Here is a 22,064-nt window from a genome sequence, read left to right as displayed (position 1 = left end):
GTCCGTCTGTCCGTATGTTCCTTATAGAATCGAAAACTACTGAACCAAACGGCATGAAAATATGCATGTAGAGGTTTTTTGGGGCCAGGAAAGGTTTTAGTGATGGTTGGAAACCCCTCCCCCCACTAAGAGGGGGGGGGCTCCCATACAAATGAAACACAAATTTCTACATAACTCGAAAACTAATCAAGCAAATAGAACTAAATTTGGCATGTGGGTGTTTTCGGTGGCAAGAATTTATTCTATGGTAAATTGAGACCCCTCCCCTCTTTATAAGGGGAATTATAACTCCTCTCCTCTTTAAAAGGGGGGGCTTCCATACAAATTTCCTCATAACTCGAGAACTAATCAAGCAAATGGAACCAAATTTGGCATGTGAAGATTTTCGAGGGCAAGAATATTTTCTATAGTAAATTAGGACCCTCCCCACTTTAAGAGGGGGGCTCCTGTACCAAAGAAACACAATTTTCCTCATAACTCGAGAAGTAATTAAGCAAATGGAACCAAATTTGGCATGTGGGTGTTTTTGGAGACAAAATTTTTTTCTATGATGAATTGGGACCCCTCCCCGTTTTAGGAGGGGGGGATCCTATACACATGAATTACAAATTTCTTCATAACTGAAGAACTAATCAAGCTAATGGAACAAAATTGGGCATGTGAGAGTTTTCGAGGGTAAAAATATTTTCTATGGTAAATAAAGACCCCTCCCCACTTTAAGAGGGGGGGCTCCTATACAAACGAAATACAAATTTCCTCATAACTCGAGAACTAATCAAGCAAATGGAACCAAATTTGGCACGTGGGTGTTTTTGGAGACAAAATTTTTTTCTATGATGAATTGGGATCCCTCCCTACTTTAAGAGGGGGGCTCCTATACAAATGAAATGCAAATTTCCTCATAACTCGAAAATTAATCAAGCAAATGGAACCAAATTTGGCATGTGAAAGTTTTCTAGGGCATGAATATTTTCTATGGTGAATTAGAACCCCTCCCCACTTTAAGAGGGGGGGCTCCTATACAAACGAAATACAAATTTCCTCATAACTCGAGAACTAATCAAGCAAATGGAACCAAATTTGACACGTGGGTGTTTTTGGAGACAAAAATTTTTTCTGTGATGAATTGGGACCCCTACCCACTTTAAGAGGGGGGGCTCCTATACAAATGAAATTCAAATTTCCTCATAACTCGAGAACTAATCAAGCAAATAGAACCAAACTTGGCATGTGGAGGTTTCTGGAGGCAAAAATATTTTCTATGGTGGATTAGGACCTCTCCCAACTTTAAGATGGGGTGCTTCTACACAAATGAAATACAAATTTCCTCATAATTCGAGAACTAATCAAGCAAATGGAACCATATTTGGCATGTGGGTGTTTTTGGAGGCTACCATTTTTTCTATGATGAATTAGCACCCCTTACCTTTTTAAGAGGGGGGGCTCTCATACAAACGAAATAGAAATTTCCTCATAACTCTAGAACTAATCAAGCAAATGGAACCAAATTTATCATGTGGGTGTTTTTGTAGGCAAGAATATTTTCTATGGTATATTTCCTATGGATTTCCCCACTTTAAGAGGGGGGGGGGCTCCTATACAAATGAAAAACAAATTTCCTCATAACTCGAGAACTAATCAAGCAAATGGAACCAAATTTGACATGTAAGTGGTTTTGGACGCAAGATTTTTTTCTATGGTGAATTGAAACCCCTCTTTTTCTTAGAGCGAGTTATGGCCCATCTCCCCTTTAAGAGGGTGGGCTTCCATACAAATGAAATGCAAGTTTCCTCTTATCTCGAGAACTAATCAATCAAATGGAACCAAATTTGGCATGTAGGAGTTTTAGATAGCAGAAATTTTTTCCATGGTGAATTACTACCCCTTCCCCTTTTAAGAGGGGAGCTCCCATACAAATGAAATTCAAATTTCCTTATAACTTGAGAACTAATTAAGCAAATGGAACGAAATTTAGTATGTGGGAGATTTTGGAGTCTTGAATTTATTTTACGATAGTTAGAGACCTCTCACCCCTGTGGTAGGGGGATATGCACTCTCATACAAATAAAACAGAAATTTTTGCGAAACTCAAAAACTAATCGAACTCGAGAAATTCGAGACTCTTCCATAAAACATTAGTCAATACAAGACCACAAAAACTATCTATAGTAACACTAGATCATTCAGGACGAGACGGTCGCGAGTGTTGCCGGTGACCCGCCGTCGGAAGCGCCGCCCACTGGGGGGCTTGCAAAACTCGAGATTGTGACAAAGATCATCCGAGATTCATGATTTATGTACAACACAGGTTAATTTGTGGCAATACGAAGTTTGTCGGGTCAGCTAGTATACAATAAATAAGATTTTTCTATCTTCACTGAAGAGATAGAAGGTTACTGTCTTTAGCAAAATTTCTTGCAATAATATGCTCTAAAAGTTTGCAGAACACATCAATGTGTTATATTGAAACTAAAGGAAAATAATTTTTTTATTTCACTTTTAGGGGGATTAATCAAAAATCAAATTCTACCAGACGATAGAGCTTTCAATTTTAGGAAACTCTTCCAAAGATTTAATAAACTTAAAACTAAGTTTTCTTAGTCAAAACTCTAGTGCGCACGTTTTCTTTGGTTTTGGGCTCTTATGCGCGCAAGTAACCGTGTTATAAAAGTGGGCGCGAGTGTTCGAGGGTTAATATCTTTTGACCGGTAAAACCAACTCTTATGAAATTTTGCATATATATTCGTTGTGTGAAAACCTCTGGTTTGATATTTAAATAATTGAAATTAGGTAAATTATCTTGGTTAAAATCATTATAAATTATTGTTAATTTTGGTGTGGTGTATTCGATTGCTCATAACTTTCAAATTAAACGTCCAATCAAAAAACCATTCAATAGTGATCTATCCGGCTATATTACCTGCCAAATGAAACTAATAGCACAGACAAACAGACATAACACTCGTTTTCCATTCATCGTACCGATTAAACCGTCATTTCAAATTTGAGCTTAGTTGGGAATGTCTCCGTTTTGGTCAAAGTGGCGCTTTTTGACGAAAGAAGGGGGATTCCCCATAAAAAATACTTGCTACTTCGAGGGATACCCATATTGCTATTTGATATTTGGGAATGTCGATCATAGATGGTGCTAGTGTTCAAGCTGAATGTGAGGTACGATAATTTTTGTTGATTTTTCTTCCAAGAGTTATGTCTGTTTGTCTGTGCTAATAGCGTGTAAATCGGTTTGACCATCTCTGAGAACCAGGCGTTCATTTGTACCTAGTCAAAACAGGTTTTTCAAGGCTAACTTTTAAACTGCTTGTCCGTTTTCAATAAAACTTAGCAAAATGTTCAGTAATAGTAAGAGCTTTCGTTTGGTACTAAGATTGTTAAAATTGGTTGCGTGGTTCCGGAGAAAACCGTGTCACGTAGTTTTCACATTTTTGCTTATAACTTTCAAACGAAGTCAGACCACAAAACAATTAAATAGTGATATACTAGGCAATAATACCTTTCAAACAAAAGTAATAGCGATCGAATCGGTTCAGCCATCTCCGAGTAACAGGCGCAGTCTTGGCATATCACTGAGGTGCAACACCAATCTGTAAGTGTATTTCTTATACTGCGGAGATCGATACAGTCGCACCGGCGCGCAAAAAACGAACGCATGCTTAAAGGGATTAGCAAACAAAGTGTACAGCTGTGTATGCGTGAAACAACAGCGGTGCAATTTAGAATCACACACCCAACAAATACGCCACTCAAGAGCCCGTATGTTTCTCTCACCACAAATCGCACTGGTGTGCACTACTCTGCAGAGCTTTCACTGGCGCTTCGTTTTCGATGCAGCAGAGCATTCACATTCTGTCTCTGCAGAAAAAATTCAGGTTGTCTGTATGGTGTGCAGTCAATTTGACCGCGAAATTCAAATTGCCATATCTCAGTCAAAACTTAGAAAGGTATTTTAATAGACTGTTTGCATAATTTTTGTACCCAGGTGCCACGACCGCGATAACCATTTCTTTATAAACAATTAATTAAGGACGATAAAAAACTGCTATTTTGCTAGATTTTTTTCTAATTCAGGGTGTAAATCGAATTGTATCGCCGATAGAAATATGACGTTATGCTGATTTTTGTAAGTTTAAAGTTTTCTCGTGCGCCTATAAAATACAGTGGAATTTCGATTTTGGCTCGGACCGATTTTGGCAACAAAAGTATTCGTTTTTGGTAACAAGACGCTTCCAAAGATATGCTTAAATATCAATCAATTTCCGCATGCATGTTCAAAATGACCCAAAATGATGACATCAGTAAGTGCATGAAAAAACAATTGTAGTTGTGGAATGTTTTGAAAGGTAATATTCTTATGGACGTAGGACTACGTCTTACCGCAGGGTGTCAAAAACTTGCTTGCGTCGGCTTGAAAGCTTTCGTCGGATTTTTTTAGTATAAAATGGTTGCAATCGTAAAAAATCATTTATGTATTAACTAGTTTTGACCCACTTTTATTAAATTTTTCAATAGGTTTGCACTTCCAAAAAGATGCTGAAATATTTATCAGTTTCCGCATACATGTTCGAAAGGACGAAAAATGATGCCCTCAGTATATTCTTGAAAACATTTTTTGGTTATAGAGTGTTTCAAATAATATTTTTATTGCCGTAGGACTACGTCTTACTCGAATAGCTCTCGAATAGTTACAATCGTAGAAAAATCGTTGATTATTATTATTTAGTCAATTTCTAACGCATTTATATTAAATTTTTTCATATCAAAAATGGATGTCATCTTTGCCATAAGCATAGGTGACACGCATTTGTTGTAAAATTCTGAATCCCACTGTATTGTCGTACAAAGTTATTGAATATCTAATGTAAGAATTTTTATTATGCCACGAATTTCATAAATAAAAATGTAGGATATTGAACTATTATTTTATTTTTATCAAAATCAATATATACGAATAATTGCAATTGCTAATGTTCTCCTATTTTATTGAGTTACCGAAAAATTTTTTAGAAAGTGAGATCTTTGAAATAGTTTCAATTTAAATCTTATAATTAAATAAGAACAACTCACAAATCGTTCAATCTTCTACGCATACTAGATATGATGATATAAGGGTACAAGTCGTACAAGAATGACAACAAGCCAGTCGTCGTTTTTTCGAACCATAGCTACAGGAGACTGTTAGAAAGTAATTTTTGGAGCATTGAGATCTCGTAGTCTCAACACTAAGCCCAATGGAATCGGTATGGTATCTCGATCAATTGAATTATTGTTTGTAGGGTGCTAAAATGATTCAAGTTTGAATAAAAATTTCTGTACTAACTTCTGAACGAAACTTGTCGTCCGACAGGCATGTAATAACCTATAATAACCAGAAAGCTAAGCCATCTGTAAAAAAAGATTTGGCACTCCTAAAATAATCAATTTTTTTTAATTTAAAAAACTATACTTTTAGATAACTATTAATAATAAAAACTTGAGTCATTTTTATTCACAGAATTGTTATAAGATCCCATGCACTAATATGCATTTGATTTAATTTTACAGTACTTTCAGTTGCAGTTGGCAGTACTTTCTTTCCAAAATGTCATAAAAGTATTTTTCACATTTAAGGAATAACTTGCACCGATACTTACATAACTGATATTTTTAACAGTTATAACAGTGTATAATGAAATAAATTACAAATTGCATAAACTGTTAGTTAGGACTCGGTAATACGGGTGAAAAAAAATTTAAATGGGTTTTTTGAAATGTGTTTACGTTCAGAACGTGACTAACATTATAAAAAAAAATTTCATCCGAATAATCGAGTCCGTTCTGTAATAATCAAATTAAAGTAATGAAATAAATGATGCAACAATTATTTCTAATTTTTAGAACTATAAATGAGACATTCGTTTATATATTTTTCTCAGCTGAAACATTGGAATGATTTGCTTGTACAGTGGACTCTCGGAAAAGTTAACTCTCTAAAAAGTTAATTGTTCAGAAAAGTTAAGCGAATATTAACTCGCATGCAACACTCTAAAAAGTTAATTTTTGGCTTAACTTTTCTGAGAGTTTGAATTTATTGGTTGTCTAAAGCGTTTATTCATACAGGAATGTTACGGGCACATAGTTGCTTCGGGATTTTTGATAACATATTGGAAAAGCGCAAACTCAAATTGTATTTTAAATGCAAAATAAATTAACAACAGGGAACAAAAAATAAGCGCGAACATTGTCAAAACGTTGTCGTAGACTACAAAAAATCAAAAGTAAACCAGTATAACCGACTATTTTAAATTTACTGAAAGGAACTAAGTATTATTTCATAATATCTTACTCTCCTTACATTACAACTTTCAAATACTTAAAAATGTGTATCCGAGAATATATTTTTCGCTTTTGTATTTATCATTTTCAAAGACTCTTAGGACTACTCAGAAAAGTTAATATTTCGGAAAAGTTAATCGACCCATTCCCCAATCGATTGACTTTTCTGAGAGTCCACTGTATAACCTTTATGCATGCATTGTTAAATTTGATGTGTAGGCTATTCATTTTATAAATCCATAGTTTGTTTCAAATTTGGCTTTCTGCGTATTTAAAATTTTCAAATGTTGCTACAAAACACGACTGATTTATTAAATGCATCAATAAGGTATATCATTCAACAACGCTTAGAGGACTATCAAATTGCAGTTTTTGCTTGCTTGCTTATTTCGCAGAAGTGCTCACTGCGGTGCGATCACAGCAGAGTTATTCTCCCTCGTTATTCCGCACACTGGTGATTCAAAGCAAGGGTGTGTGTTGAAAGTAGGCAATCCAAACTTCAGTGCACATGCGGGACGTTAGACAGTGGTGTATACGCCATCGCACGCTCTGCTGTCGCTAGGAATGGAAGTGTGTGGTGATTTTTGCGCGCGCCTCTTGCATACACTGAGGGGAATGCCAAGACTGAACAGGCGATAGAAAATTCGGAGCGAACACACATACACACATACATACACACACACACACACACACACACACACACACACACACACACACACACACACAGACATTGCTCAGTTCGTCGAACCCTATCGATTGGTATATGTGACTCGGCCCTCCGGGCCTTGGATCAATTTCGTGTTTTTCGACCAATTTCTAAACCTTTGTTATATACACACTTAGATTTTTTCACCGAGCACGGTAAAATAAATTGCCGAGATCCCAACAGCTGAGATCTCGGTGAAAATCTCGGTAAAACATTGAAACACCGAGATCTTGGAAATCCAAAACATCAAACAACTGTCAAACTTTACCGACAATCTCGGTATTATTTTTCCAAGATATCCGGTAATCAATACTGAAACTCGGCTAAAATTGCCGAATATTCGTAAAGCGTAAGCGACCCAAACTGTCAAATTTTAACGAGATTTTCTGTAAAACACTAGCTGAAAATGCCGAACTACGGTATTAATATGCTGAAAACTCGGTATTTTTAATAAGTTTATGAAAATCAATAAAATTTTGAATAAAACCATAAAACTATCATAATTAACCAATATGCGCATTTTTTTATTTTAAAGAATTATTGTTTAACAGTTTAACAGTGTAATAGTATAGTTAATAGTATCTATAAACTATTAAAATATAATGGCAAAGTTAATAGGTAAAACGAGCAAATTTTTCACCTGTAGTGGTTGATTTACCTACTGAAAAAATTGTTGCTCTGATAAACACAAAGAATTGCTTGTCGTTGGGCATGCAGTTGGTGGCAAATACATCGTAGCATTCGCATAGTCTAAGAAAGCCTACTACTGCATGGCAGCCAACGGAGATGTTGTATTCTTTCCATGAGATGACGCATTGGCCTCCACACTGCAACATCTCACCCCGAATTATGAGCACTGGATTCACGTTATGGGTTGGGAGGGAATCGTCAACCTAGAGAAATGTTTTTCATATTTTATCTTCCAAAATTCAGTACAGTAATTAAAAAAGCTTACTCCAATCCATTGCACCAACCCGTTCAAAGGATTTTCCTGTATTGCGGCTGCACCACGCGTGCGCTTACTTAAACCGAATGATAGCCAGGGATCGAAAAAAAATCTGCAAGAATTTATGCGTTAAGTTAAAACATTCACACATTTATAAACATTCCATTTACCATCCGAAATTTCTTTGAAGAGATGCCGATACGCGTTTAGAATTTTCACAATTTCAACTTCACCGGTAACGAAACTGCTATCGATCGCGCACAGTTAATTTTTGACATTGCTTTTTGAAATCGCGGTAAAACAGTTTGTGGCTTTTTTTAGTAGCATTTAACGAAATTTCGTTAAAACGATATTGAAGTACCTAGATTCGGCACTTTATTTTACTGAGCACGGGGATTTACTGTTTTACTGATCTTCTCGGCAAAGAAGATTGCAATATCTCGGTAAATAAGCTTCATTTCCGATATCTCAGTAAAATAATATTCCAAGTTACGGTAAAACGAGAAATGTTTACCGATATCACGGGAAAACAGACCTATTTTTGTGTAGTTCGGTATTTTACTTTACCGAGACTTTATTTTGGAATTAAGTGTGCAGATGGCCTTCGTCGTGGCAAAGTTTCTGACTCCAAGTCACCTGCGTAACCACCTGGCAAAGTTACCAGCTTAACCAAGAAGTTTGATACCTTTACTGAGAAACCTATCAAAAGTTCAATAGAATTTTGACATTCAAGTTAGAACATGGCCCAACTAACGAAAATCCAATTAACGAACCGTATCTTCTTCACGCACCCAGCTATTAACAAAATTCTCTCGTTAATATCAAACACTATTCCAATATAGGTATGTATATGTATTTTGATAATAACAAAAAATTGTTATGTCAAAATGGCTTGAGAAATCCAAATTTTTGAACGTCGTTAATTTTTCAGATCGTTTTATTCATTTTAATGATTGAAGACTACTAAGTAAGTTAAAGTTGTTTGCAAAATGTGTTGTACCTTACTGCCTTGTACTGAGTTGACGGTCAAATAAACATTAGCACCACTACGGATCCCTTCTGCCTTCTCTGTGGTGTCTTCTCCATCATTTTCGAAAGATATTAATGATTAACTATTGAATAGTGAAGAATTGCAGGCCACTAACTGACGCAAAGCAGCAATTGAAACTTTCAAAACTATTCTCGGATAATCGCTGATTTTCCTCACTTTGAGAATTGCTGCGTGACTTCACATGCACAAATATCCCTTCAGCCGTGTTTACTTGTAAGACAACAGTTCCGAACTGTTGCGAAAACTAAAGATATTTTTAGTCCCGATACTGGCTACAGGCAGTGCAGAGCGAACTCGAATCTCTTTAAGCGAATGACGTGTGGCAGCTAATGACGTGTCCGGCTGGAGTGAAACCACTTAAATCGAAATGGGTATTTCGTTTAAAGGAGGACGAGAATGGTCAAGCAGTTCGCTACAAAGCACGGTTAGTAGCAAAGGGCTACCTACAGAAGGCAGGAACAGATTTCCAGGAGACCTACGCGCCGGTTGCTAGATTGGCCACTATCCGAGTTGTACTAGCGGTTGGAGTTCACCACCAATTTCATTTTCATCAAATGGATGTGCGCACAGCTTTCTTGCACGGTCAGCTCAAGGAAACAATCTACATGGAGATCCCGAACGGTGTGTCCAAGAAGCCTGGACAAACTTAGAAATTGAACAAGTCACTATACGGTTTAAAACAACCTCCACGTTGTTGGAATGAGCGATTCAACGAAGAACTTTTAAAGTTGGGTTTCTCAAGATCTAAGAATGATTATTGTCTGTACACAAAATTAGACGATAACGATGAACTCTTCATGATAATTTATGTCGATGATCTGTTGATTGCGGGTCGTAACTAGATCTCCATCAAGAGTTTGAAGAGTAAGTTGACCGAGGTTTTTCAAATGTCTGACTGTGGCGAACTGCGTCATTTCTTAGGAATCAAAGTCGATTACAATTATGAGACCGGTATTATGAAGCTATCGCAAAAGGCAAGCATTGATCGACTGATGAGAAACTTCCAGATGAGTGACTGCAATCCTGTTAAAACCTCGATGGAGAAAGGTTTGTCACTAGACCAGTCAGTACCGAATACAGCGGAACCATACCGTGAACTGCTGGGATCTTTGATGTATCTCATGCTGTGCGTAAGACCTGATATTTGTTTTCCAGTGTTCCAGTATCTTGGACGATTCCAGCAGAACCCTACAGTAAAACATTGGAAGGCGCTGAAACGTGTTGTTAGGTATCTTCAAGGTACTAGGGATCTAGTTTTGCAATATACAAGGAGAAACATTAGTAAGGGTATGAAATGGGGAATGCAACTAGGAAGAAGCGCCCAACATAGCTCTAGCCATCCCAAGCCCCTACCTAGCGCCTCCACGTGGCCATACCTGGAAATACCTCAATTTGTATAATTGAGTAGCCAAGCTAGGAGGTGCGGGGTCGTGCGGTTTTCAGTTCCTAACCTTACAATTGTAGTTTTAGGCAACCATTAAACCACACGACTTTATTTTCAAGTATTATATGATTTAAACTAATATTTTTGGCAAACTAATCTATTTTCAGAGAGCGAAATAAGGCGCTATATCCTTGGCCAATTGCAGCCTGGCTTCTGGTCTAAATACCATTAGTTCATCCCTGAGGGTCCGGAGTATCACTTAACCTTTATTAGCAAAGATACTCCCAACGATTGTAAATAAATCATTATCTATGTATACGGGAAGCGTTTGGTACGGGAGGTCCACGCTTTCTTCCTTTCCCTTGATTTCAAGGAGTTTAATGGAATTAGATATTTTTTCTGGTTCCACTTGATTCCTTGGAATTCTCTCTGCGGTACATGCTGCGCAGTTGGCCTGGCCGTTGACAAGAAAAATGATTGATTCAAGTAATCGTCATTTTCCAGGATGCCTTCAAGAATTGGCTGCGTTAGTGTGAGATTAGATTAGATTAGACACAAGGAGAAACATTAGTAAGCCATTAGTCGGATATGCAAATGCAGATTGGGCATCCGATGTAAGCGATCGAAAATCGATTAGCGGATATCTGTTTAAGGTATTCGAATGTACCGTGGATTGGAGCAGTAAGAAGCAATCAACTGTAGCCACATCATCAAGTGAGGCTGAATATGTGGCACTTAGCATAGCATCATCAGAAACAATCTGGCTTCAAGGCATCCTGAAGGATTTGAATATTACAAGCTCACTGGTTACTATTTATGAGGATAACAGAGGCTCCATACATATGGCAAAGAACATGGAATCTAAGCGAACACGACATATCGATATAAAACATCATTTCATTCGTGATAACGTTGCTTCAGAACTATTGAAAATAGAGCCAATAAACACCGAGGACCAAACAGCAGACATCTTTACGAAGGCATTGGATTACAATCGTTTCAAGATTCTTCGTACCAGTCTAGGATTAACCGATTGAGAGGGGGTGTAATCAAATAGATTTTTCGATTTTTGTTTCATCAAGTAAACCATCGTGTATCGACTAAAATCGTCTACCAATACTACATATGTAGAAACGATTACCACTTGGTGTTACTTCTTCCATCGGACCGCCCAAATCAGCATGCACAAGATCTCCTATGGAATCAGATTTGCTTTCAGACACCTTCGGAAAGGAATCTCGACTCATCTTTCCTTCACTGCATGGACCACATACCGACCGGACGTCACATGGATTTACTTTCAACCCGTATCCCAGGTTATCACGAACTATTTTTTCCACTGCTTGCAGATCCCGATGTCCAAAACGCCGATGCCATAAATGCTTGCACATACCATCATGTCCTGGATTCGCCAGAAGTGCTTTCTCCGAAACGTGATTCAAGTGGTATAAGCCTCCCTTTCGCTGTCCAACCACTAACGATTCTTCTCCTTTCAGGATGTGACATTTATTTTGTTCAAACAAGACCTGAAATCCCAAATCCGTGATTCTACTCAGCGACAGCAAGTTAGCAGCAAGCGACGGAACGTGCAAAACATTATCGAGTCTAACGTTTATTTTTGCATCAGTTCCGTTGGACGAGACTATGTTACTCGAGCCGGTTCCAGACGATTGGATAGATTTCCCATCTGCCAAACAAACAACAGTCGCTTTGGACGTATCAACGACACCATGCAACAATGACGCATCACTCGTCATATGAGCAGTTGCACCTGAATCTAGGTACCAATAATCAGACCGTTCAACACTACTTGCAGCCAAGCACACTTCAAAACCGGAACTAGAGTCAACAGCAACATTCGCCTTCTGATTGTCGGGCTTCTTCTGTTCACGCTTATCCTGGGCAAATTTCCGGCAATCCCTCCGAAAATGCCCCTCCTTTTTGCAGCAATGGCACACCACATTTTTCTTCGCACTACTGTTGCTTATACTGTTCGGTTAAACCGTATTCATTACCAGTGCCTTTTCACCACTAATGACACTCACTTTCGACACGACGTCGACCCTCATCGAGCAGCTTACCCTTCACAAAGTCTACAGTTAGGTCTGCATCTGGTCGACTTTCCAGCGCTACGATCAACCCATCGTAGGATTTTGGAAGACTACACAACATTAATGCCACGAACTAGTTGTCTTTCACTTTCTCACCTAACGCTGTTAATCGAAGTCGCAACGCAGCCATATCCTTCAAGTGATCCGCCATGCTACCATTTTCTGGCATCCGGATGGTAATCAATAGTTTCACTACGTGGATTATACTGGAAAGAGATGCGCGCTCGTGGTAATCTTTCAGCGCGTCCCACATCTCCTTAGCCGTCTGCTTCGTAATAACATGAATGAGCTGCGTATCCTCCAAAGCCAATCCGATCAACGCTTGAGCTTTCTCATCATTTGAGACCCAAGTTGCATCGGCATTCTCAGGCTTCGGATCCATGACAACTTTCAGCAGCTTTTCCCTTGTTAGAAGCAAACGCATTTTGAATTTCCTCACTGCGTAGTTTCCGTCGCTCAGTTTTTCAATCGTGGCTTTTGTCTCCGCCGTCTTGTTTTTCACAAGCACGTTCCTTCCGATGCGACACAAGATAAACTACGCCACCAAAATCCACTATCGCGATAAATTGTCTAAAAAATAAAACACTCAAGCCTTTTTAAACAAAAAACTGGACCCATAACCTCTTGGACTAGAGGTTGCAGTGGAATAAAAGGCTATTTTAACAAGAACGAAAAGGTGTTATCTCCACTAGAGTGACTATATACAGAGTGGCGACAATGTCAAAATTGGAATGATAATTATCTGTCAGTGTCATTCCAATCGAGCAGACAACCTATCCAACGCGTATGCAGGAAAGAGAAAGAAAACCCTACGATAAACCGCATTGCATACATTTGGGATGACTTGGCGCCACTCTGTATATAGTCACTCTAATCTCCACGAGATCACTTTTACTTATAACTAAGATTAACATTCATGAAGAAACACGACGCAATATGCCGCTACTTCACTAAGCTAGTACTTCTCGCACAGGGTGCTTCATAAATAAGATGAGTATAGCACTGACGAACTGACATGACACACAGAAGAAAATCCTTTAAAAACCATCGTCCTACACATTTTGCTTGCACCACTAGCCACCCTCTGTTATGCATGTCGCGGAGTAGCTTGCATTTGCAGGGTTTTATGCTGTAGGGTTTTTACATTTGAATGGTTTTATACTGAAAACTCGAATAAGCAACACTCACGCGCCGCGGTGTAGCCATGTTGCGAAACATGCTTTTTTGAAAAATGAGTGGTTTTTGATTGGACGATGGAATTAACGCGAGTGTCTCGTCTGTTGGTCTGTGAGTATAGGTAGCAAGGTCGTTGTTATTCCAACAGAAGTTCTGTCCATAAGTTTGCACCATGGGAGGGAAGAAAATCTCTAATGCTTAGCAGTAACAGCTACGTGATACGTGTCTTTTTCATTCTTCAACTATCCAATCACTTTTTGGAGGTCGACGACGAGATGATCTGTTTAACTTTGTTGAGCAGATGGCTATCAATTAAAACAGAACCGCTTTTTTGCGAAGGTTGCAAAATTGTTGCTTTGTTCTTTTAAGAAATTTTAGTTGGTTAGTGCCTAAATTGTTCTGGCTTAAGAGAATTAGTTTCGGTATCAAAAATAATACAGTTAGGTATATTGCATACTACCTTAGCTTGTCCATTGTATTTTTAGGCAGGGGCCTTGTCCTTGATTCTTGATAGTTAACTCGTTGTAATTTTGCCGGCTATTACTAGAAGATTTGCTTAATAGTACAGTCATGTTCTGGCTCAGTTCTTACTCGCTTTCGGCTTCGGCAGCGGAATGTGTTCCCTGTCGCTCTCCCGCAGCACACCGGGCGGCAGGAATCCAAGCAGTGCGGTCACATGCTCTTTCAACAGCTTAATGCGCTCCTCTTCGATAATCTCCTGGCGGCGTTTCTCGTCCTGTTCGAATTCTAGCTGCTGTTGCATCATTTCCTTAACCTCGTCCGCCCGCCGGCGTCGTCGATCTTCCAGCAGCTCCTGAATCGCTCGCCGATGCTCGAGCAGCTTAAGGCGTCGCTTTTCCGCCGTCATTTGTTCGATTCGATCACGCTCGGCCCACTGCCGAAGTTGATCCTCCTTAAAGCGGCGCTCCTCTTCGGCAGCACTTTCCCGTCGGCAGGCAATTTCCACCATTTGCCGTTCCAGTCCGAGCCGTGCTTCGATGCGACGTCGTAGCTGTTGCTCTAGATCACGCTGGATTCGAGTTTCCTGCTGTTCGTCCAGCTCAGCTGCGTACAGATCCTGCAGCAGTTCTTCCCGTTTGCGGGCTTGATCCTGAAATAAAAAATTTAAATGAAAAGTTGAGTTCACATCAAAAAACAAAGCAACCATTGCTTCAAATCAACTAACGCTTGTGTGGGCAAGAAAAAAAACCGAAAACGAAATGTCACTGGAACTAACCCTCGAACCGGGCGAAGAGATTCGGTTTCTGAGCAGAATCAGCAGCACCATCCGGCAGCTGGTGCGGCGAACGCATTTCACCAGCCGAGAGCTGGAGGTGATTCTACTGATATACTACAAACTGCTGAAGGACGAAACGGGGGACGAACGCGGCCAGCCGCAGTACATTACCCGGCACCAGTTTACGACCGTGTTCGATACGGTGTTCGGAATGAGCGATAGCGCTATGATCGGCCGAATCTATGCCGCACTGGACAAAGGGGCCAGCAGCTTCGTAACGATGGAAACGTGGGCTCAAACGTTGTCGCTCTTCCTAAGGGGAACGTTCGAGGAGAAAATTCGCTACTGTTTTCAAGTGTACGACATTCAGAACGAAGGGTTCATCCGGAGGGATCATATGCTGCTGCTTCTGAGGCATGCCACTATCAAACACCAGGAAGAGGATTTGGAAGAATCGGTTAAGGATCTGGTGGACATAATACTGCACCGCATGGATCTCGATCGGGATGGATCAATTTCGTTTCAGGATTACCGGGACACGGTTCGGCAATCTCCGGAACTGTTGGAGTGCTTCGGACAGGCTTTGCCTGACCGACGAAGGGTTTATGCTTTTTCGATTACATTTTTGGAAAGAGTACACAAATTTTAGAATGGAATAAATTCCTAGATTATGAAAACTTACTTGCTCAGCCTGCAGTTCTGCGACCATTTTTTCGTTCAAACGCTCTCGGGACTGGGCACTTTGAAGCTTCCGTCGGTTTTGTTCCTCTTGTTCAGCATCACGACTTTCCAGGTAACGCCGAATGCGTTCGTTTTCTTCCTCCAGCGCTAGCTTCTGCCGTTCCTGCCAGATGGACTTAGCCTCCTGGAAGTATTCCATCTCCTTGCGCGTTCTTTCCTGCAGTTCCATTTTACGTTGAATTTCTTCGAACTGTTCCTCCTGAATCCGCTTGACGACCTCGTCCAGGTACAATTTCTCCTGCAGGAACTCTTCGTAGAGTATCTGTTTTCGTTGCTGAACGGCCTGCATTTGGCAGTGAAGAACGTCTCGCAGTGCTTGCTTACGTTGCCACTCGTCTTCCTGGCACTGCTTGATGTAGTCCACGTTTTTAAGGCGAAGCCGTTCCAGCTCTTCCTGTTCGCGCTGGGCGGCCATCCGTTCCTCAATCCGTCTAGCCTCCTGTTCCGCTTTCTGTGCTGCCAGGCCTTTTGCGACGTAGGCGGCACGAAGCTTCGATTCCAGCTCGCGCAAGTCTTGATTCGACTCGCGAAGCTGTTGGCGTAGTTTTTCCTCATTGATTCGCCGGCGGTTGGCTTCATGTATTCGAAGGGCCAGTTCTTCCTCTTCCTGTGGGGTTTATTTGATCAATAAAAATATGATTTAAAGTGTAATCACCAAACCTGAAGCTGCTGCTGGCGTGCCGCCTTGATTTCCTCCTCCTCGCGGAGCTGTGCTTCCAGCTGCCGTTCCCGGTGGTCAGCTGTTTGAGCCCGCTTTTGCAAACTTCGCTGGCCATTGCGCTGGATTTGCAGAAAATCTCGATGATAGTTTTCGTGCTGTTTGGCCGTCTGCACGTCCCGACGGAGCGCGGTTTGACGCAGCTGACGTCGCTTTTCCGGTGCGGCAAACTATACCGGAAATGGTAGGTGATAAGCTAAGCGAATGATAACAAATATTATTTTATGTATTTTCTTACCATTTTCACTAACTTTTGCTGTTGGAATCTATAAATTTCGTACGGTGGAATCGATGTTACCGCGACGGTCGCGAAAATTGGTCACGCTTAAACATTAACATAAACAAACAATGTTATCTGTCGTAACGATGGCAACGGAACGGACACAAACAGACGGTTCGACATTGAGCTGAGCATAGAAAACATAAAAGTGTTGCAATAGTATTAGGGAAACCCGGGGCGGAACAAGCACCCTCAGCTATGTACTAGTTAGGATTGGGCGATACCGTATCGATACCCGCGATATCGATACTCGAAGGCCGATATTTCGATATATTTCATCGATACTTACGACGTCGATATTATGCTAAATCGATAATTTCATCCCGATACTGTTCTGATAAAGCGGGATATGCAGCTGAAAAAATATAGACTAAAACTAGGTCAGGAAATGCTCAAAAAAACAAAGTTTTTAGGATTATTTTTCGCACTGTTTTCTTTTCGGGTAGCTTCTAAGCTTAATTCTCAAATTTACTTTATTAGAAATGACCTCGACACAGCCGTTTTTATGTTAGACGACTTGAAACGAGCCGAACTGTGTCGATTTCGGTACAAGTGCCGAACTGCAAGATTTGTTAAATTCGTTATAATCTTATCGATCTGGCAACCGTGCTGTGCAATGTGCTGAGTGTCCGACCCCTTGGAATTGACTCTTATGCAAAACCTTGAACAATGTCACTTACGTGTTTAACGCTTATTGAACAGTAAGTGCGTACGATATGCGATTTTCAGCAATTCAAAACTGACCAGAGAGCACATAGAGTAGTATTGGGCGTTGAAGGCATAAAGATTTTCCAGTTTTTTACGCGCCATAATAGCGGTGAAAGTGGCAGAGGTGGGACAGAGATCGCGCAGAGCTAGAACCGGAAAGGAGGAATGAGGAGGAGCTGTGGCCCCGGTGGCTGGAGAGTTCGTAGGGTAGTACCAGGTTGGCTTTTGAAGGCCCGTGCTAATACGGATCAAATTTTTACTCTTCGGCATGTCATCTAGATGTGTCGGGAGTACAACCCATCATATTTTTGTGGATTCCGGGGCAGCATACGATTCAGTCGGGCGTGAACAGCTGTTGTGCGGTTTTCCATACAAAGCGACGTGTCCGAAATAGAGTTGTACTGGGCCGAGTGATGTGTTGCGTGCGTGTTTTGGGGGCCCTCTCTTTGCTCAACATGTTTTTTACCTTTGTTATACTATATAACAAAGGTTTAGAAATTGGTCGAAAAACGCGAAATAGAACCAAGGCCCGGAGGGCCAATTGTCATATACCAATCGATAGGGTTCGACGAATTGAGCAATGTCTGTATGTGTGTGTGTGTGTGTGTATGTATGTGTGTGCAGCTCATTTTCAATCGCCTGTTTCTCGGAGATGGCTGAACCGATTTATCCGCTATTACTTTTGTTTGAAAGGTATTCATGCCTAGTATATCACTATTCAGTTGTTTCGTGGTACGACGTTTCGTTAAAAAGTTATAGGCAAAAATGTGAAAACTACGTGACACGGTTTTTTCCGAAACTACACAACCAATTTTAATGATCTTAGTATCAAATGAAAGCTCTTGCTATCGTTAAACTTTTTACCAAGTTTCATTGAAAACCAATATTCAGTTTAAAAGTTTCGCTTAAAAAACCTGTTTTGACAAGGTCCAAATGATCGCCTGATTCTCAGAGATGGCCAAACCGATTTATGCGCTATTAGTTTCATTTGGAAGGTAATATAGCCGGATAGATCACTATTGAATTGTTTTTTGATTGGACTTTTGGTTTGAAAGTAATGAGCAACCGTATACACCACACCAAAATTAACTATAATTTATAATAATTTTAACCAGGTTAATTTGCCTAGTTTCAATAATTTTAATGTCAAACGAGAGGTTTTGACACTACGAATATATATGCAAAATTTCATAAGAATTGGTTTTTCCGGTCAAAAGATATTAACTCTCGAACACTCGCTCCAACATTTGTAACACGGTTACTCGCGCGCACAATAGCCCAAAACCAAAGAAAACGCGCGCACTAGAGTTTTGACTAGGAAAAATTGGTTTCAAGTTTATCGAACTTTTCGAAGAGTTTTTTGAAATTGAATGCTCTATTGTCTGGTAGAATTTAAATTTTGACTAATCCCCCTAAAAGTGAAATAAAAAATTTATTTTCCTTCAGTTTCAATATAACGCATTGATGTGTTCTGCAAAGTTTCAGAGCATATTATTACAAGAAATTTTGTTGAAGACAGTAACCTTCTATCTCTTCAGCGAAGATAGAGAAATCTTATTTATTGTACATGCACTTGTAAAATCAGTTTTTCTATTTTAGCTCATTTTGTAATTGTTGTATGACTTTTTCATGTATTACAAAGTTGTACGAATAGTAAAAATACACAACATTGCTGAATATAGTATAGCTCTATATCTGCTTGTTTGGGATCTGTAGAGCTTTGATTATAAAAAACACCCTAATTTTGACTCCGAATTATTCGACTACCAACACGCGGATACATTTTAAACATTTTACATTTGCTGATAGTTTTGCTGTATACAGACACCATTTTTCTATATAAAGAAACGAGAGAAAATGCCAGTTGGGACCAATTGTGGTACGCCTTACGTGCTGCTTGCTTCGTTTCTGTGATGTCGGTTTATGCTGATCTATTTTCCTAACAAAAGTATTAATGCATCGAATAATTCTGCCATTTTGCTCATAACAAATTTATAGAAGAACATACGTTAATTAAACAATGATTTATAACTATATAACAATATGGCAATCAAAAACCTACACTTGTTGTACAAAATACAACAGCGTGAGTAACCGAAGGTTAATAAAAATTGATGAGATTTATTCAAGAAAACTTTACTGATGTGAATCAAATAGAATGGCATTACAGGAAATTATTCATAGTTCAAAAACTTATAAACTAGACCTTTACTATGCAATGTATATGTTAAAGAATAATATTTCTTCTTACAACTTACTTTTACTTGCACTTACCCACATTAGTAACATTAGTAATTATTGAGTAAGTACTCAGCAATTTCATGAGAAAAAGAACTATCAAAATTTATAAGTGCTTCTATTTTGTTCAAATTTTGTAAACTTATTCAATTTCCAAAAATTTTTATGTAAACCAACGCACTATGCAACGTTAACCAATAGAAGAATTATTTTCCGAAGACGTGTCGATTTCTATCTCAAATAGCAAGTAAGACCGTATAACAAAGGTTGCTTTCACCACTAGGTGGATTAAATCAGGTTTTATTGATTAATTTTTATGAATCCCTTTTTTTGAGTAGCATTTCCTAATCCCAGAATGCCGCTTTAAATAGTATCGATAAATCTAATATCGATGCTTCACGAGCGATATATCGACGGTATCGATAAAGCGGCGGATTTGATATTGATATTCAATTATCGATACTTTCGGGAATTTTGCCCAATCCTAGTACTAGTTAATGGAAAAATTGATACAACTTACCGGGATCGCACGTAAACTGCCCCATAAAAAGTTTGACAGATGGCATTTTACGCGTCTACCGACAAAATACACTCTTAAATGATTCTACTTGTAAATTGGTCGGATTTAGTTAAAGTTAGGTTGAAACTACTCAAAATACCCTTAAAGTGTACAAACTCAGATTTTGAGTAGTTTTTCAACCAAAAAATTGGTAGTAGGAACTTAAAATTGCGTTATTTGTCATAGAGAATAATTCAATTATCGGTAGCAAGTAGCCAAAATTGGTTGAAATTTTTACCCATTGTTTGAGTTTGTACACTTTAAAGGCATTTTGAGTAGTTTCAACCTAGCTTTAACTAAATCCGACCTATTTACAGGTAGAATCATTTAAGAGTGTAGGGTGCCTAATAGCGAATTCATAAATTAACCTGCCTCAGGTCGATTGGCACTCAGTTTTAATCGAAGTGCTGTCAAAGCGTTCATAAATTAACCGAGATTGCATTTCGGTTAAACTGACAGCATTCAGTTTGAAGCGCAGGTTAAAACTGTCTAGCATTACGGTTTACGGGTCGATCTGTCAAACTGCCCGTATCGTTCATAAATTTCGGGTTCGAGTTAGCACGAACCCAGGTTAATTTATGAATTCGCTATAAGACATCAACCTACTAATCAACCTACATCGTTGGGTTTCGTAGGTAGGTTCATTTCGTCACCCGACTTATTGGCGAATTTAATCTGTTTTCGTAGGGTATCAATTAAATCGGTCAAAGAGTCGGTTTAGTTTGCAAGGATTAGTTTGTCAATTAAGTGCATCGATCAATCATCAAACGGGGTCGGTTTTCGTCGCCCGACTTGCCACCCAATTTATTGGTGAATTTAATCTGTTTTCGTAGGGTATCAATTAAATCGGTCAAAGAGTCGGTTTAGATTGCAAGGATTAGTTTGTCAATTAAGTGCACCGATCAATCATCAAACGGGATCGGTTTTCGTCACCCAACCCGTAACCCGATTTATTGGCGAATTTAATCTGTTATCGTAGGGTCTCTATTAAATCGGTCGAAAAATCGATTGAGCCTGTATAGAAATACCTGTATATACCTGTTGACAAATCTGAGTATCGAGAAAATGGCGCTACGGGATGATGTTTGTGGAGTTTGCATCAATAGTTGATAATTTTACAATGTTCGAGTGTAATTATTTAGTCAACAATTTTAATTTTAATTTTAAGTGTTTTCGTAGGTACGAGCGGTTTGAATTGTGCTTTATTTGCAGTTGACAGTGACGGTGCCATCGGAGGCCATTGCATAGCAAAGGATAAAACACAGATTGCAAACTTATCAAGGAAGCAGCTGCCGAACCTGGGTCTAACCCAGGTTTAGCTGCTCTGATTCCGGCAGGGCAGTATTACCGATACAACGATCACTGGCACTTTCTTACCCAGCGGGTAATTTTCCTAGTTGCGCTTACAGTCTACTTAGAAAAGGAGGTTCTTGTGAGCAGAGATGCAGCGGAAATTTTGGGAAGTATGTTTCGGATGTGCAATAAATTCTAGAATTATATATAACATAGTTCATTGATTTCAGTGAAAACCAATCAAGTCGATGGCTTTCATTTGGATATTGAAAATTATCCTGTGGGCGTTCTTCATATGGCGCCCGAACTGGTAAAAGTTTTGTTGCTACTGAAGCGGCCGAGGAGCCATAAGGTATTACAATTACAAATTTTAACAGTGAAGCAATAATAAAGCTCTGAGTTTCAGGATAAAGAAAAATCTACCTGCTAAAGCCATTACACGAGGAGATACGGCTTGAACGGAATCGCAGTGGCAAGAAAGCAGGGACTGAGAGAGCAGAGACTTCTGTAATAATTTTTTAAATAAAAGATAAAAGAACAACGAGAGTGTGATTTCCGATCGACTAGTTCTGAACGAAATGGGTTG

At 39.3% G+C, this 22,064-nt stretch overlaps 2 protein-coding genes across 2 annotated transcripts; one reads left to right on the top strand and one right to left on the bottom strand.

Annotated features, from left to right (window-relative positions):
- Positions 1 to 14,230: 14,230 nt before the first annotated feature.
- Positions 14,231 to 16,751, bottom strand: LOC128744653 (meiosis-specific nuclear structural protein 1-like). Its single transcript, XM_053841815.1, has 4 exons — positions 16,639 to 16,751; positions 16,343 to 16,570; positions 15,624 to 16,289; positions 14,231 to 14,815 (listed from the first exon to the last, which is right to left on the bottom strand). Exons 1-4 carry the CDS (start codon positions 16,639 to 16,641, stop codon positions 14,285 to 14,287), a joined length of 1,428 nt encoding a protein of 475 aa, XP_053697790.1. The 5' UTR covers positions 16,642 to 16,751; the 3' UTR covers positions 14,231 to 14,284.
- On the top strand, positions 14,925 to 15,590 carry LOC128744660 (calaxin-like). The gene has a single exon (XM_053841828.1). The coding sequence runs from the start codon at positions 14,925 to 14,927 to the stop codon at positions 15,588 to 15,590; it is 666 nt and encodes a 221-aa protein (XP_053697803.1).
- Positions 16,752 to 22,064: the final 5,313 nt, after the last annotated feature.

Source organism: Sabethes cyaneus, chromosome 1 (genome assembly GCF_943734655.1).
Source record: "Sabethes cyaneus chromosome 1, idSabCyanKW18_F2, whole genome shotgun sequence".
Classification (NCBI taxonomy): Eukaryota; Metazoa; Arthropoda; class Insecta; order Diptera; family Culicidae; genus Sabethes; species Sabethes cyaneus.
The sequence above is the reverse complement of the archived record's forward strand: the minus strand, read 5'-3'. Positions and strand labels throughout refer to the sequence as shown.

Coding starts and splice junctions, on each gene's coding strand:
- LOC128744653 (XM_053841815.1), bottom strand. Junction 16,290..16,342: donor CACGCCAGCAGCAGCTTCAG/GTTTGGTGATTA, acceptor TAAACCCCACAG/GAAGAGGAAGAACTGGCCCT. Junction 14,816..15,623: donor CAGAACTGCAGGCTGAGCAA/GTAAGTTTTCAT, acceptor TTTTTATTTCAG/GATCAAGCCCGCAAACGGGA.
- LOC128744660 (XM_053841828.1), top strand. CDS start 14,925: ATGTCACTGGAACTAACCCTCGAACCGGGCGAAGAGATTCGGTTTCTG.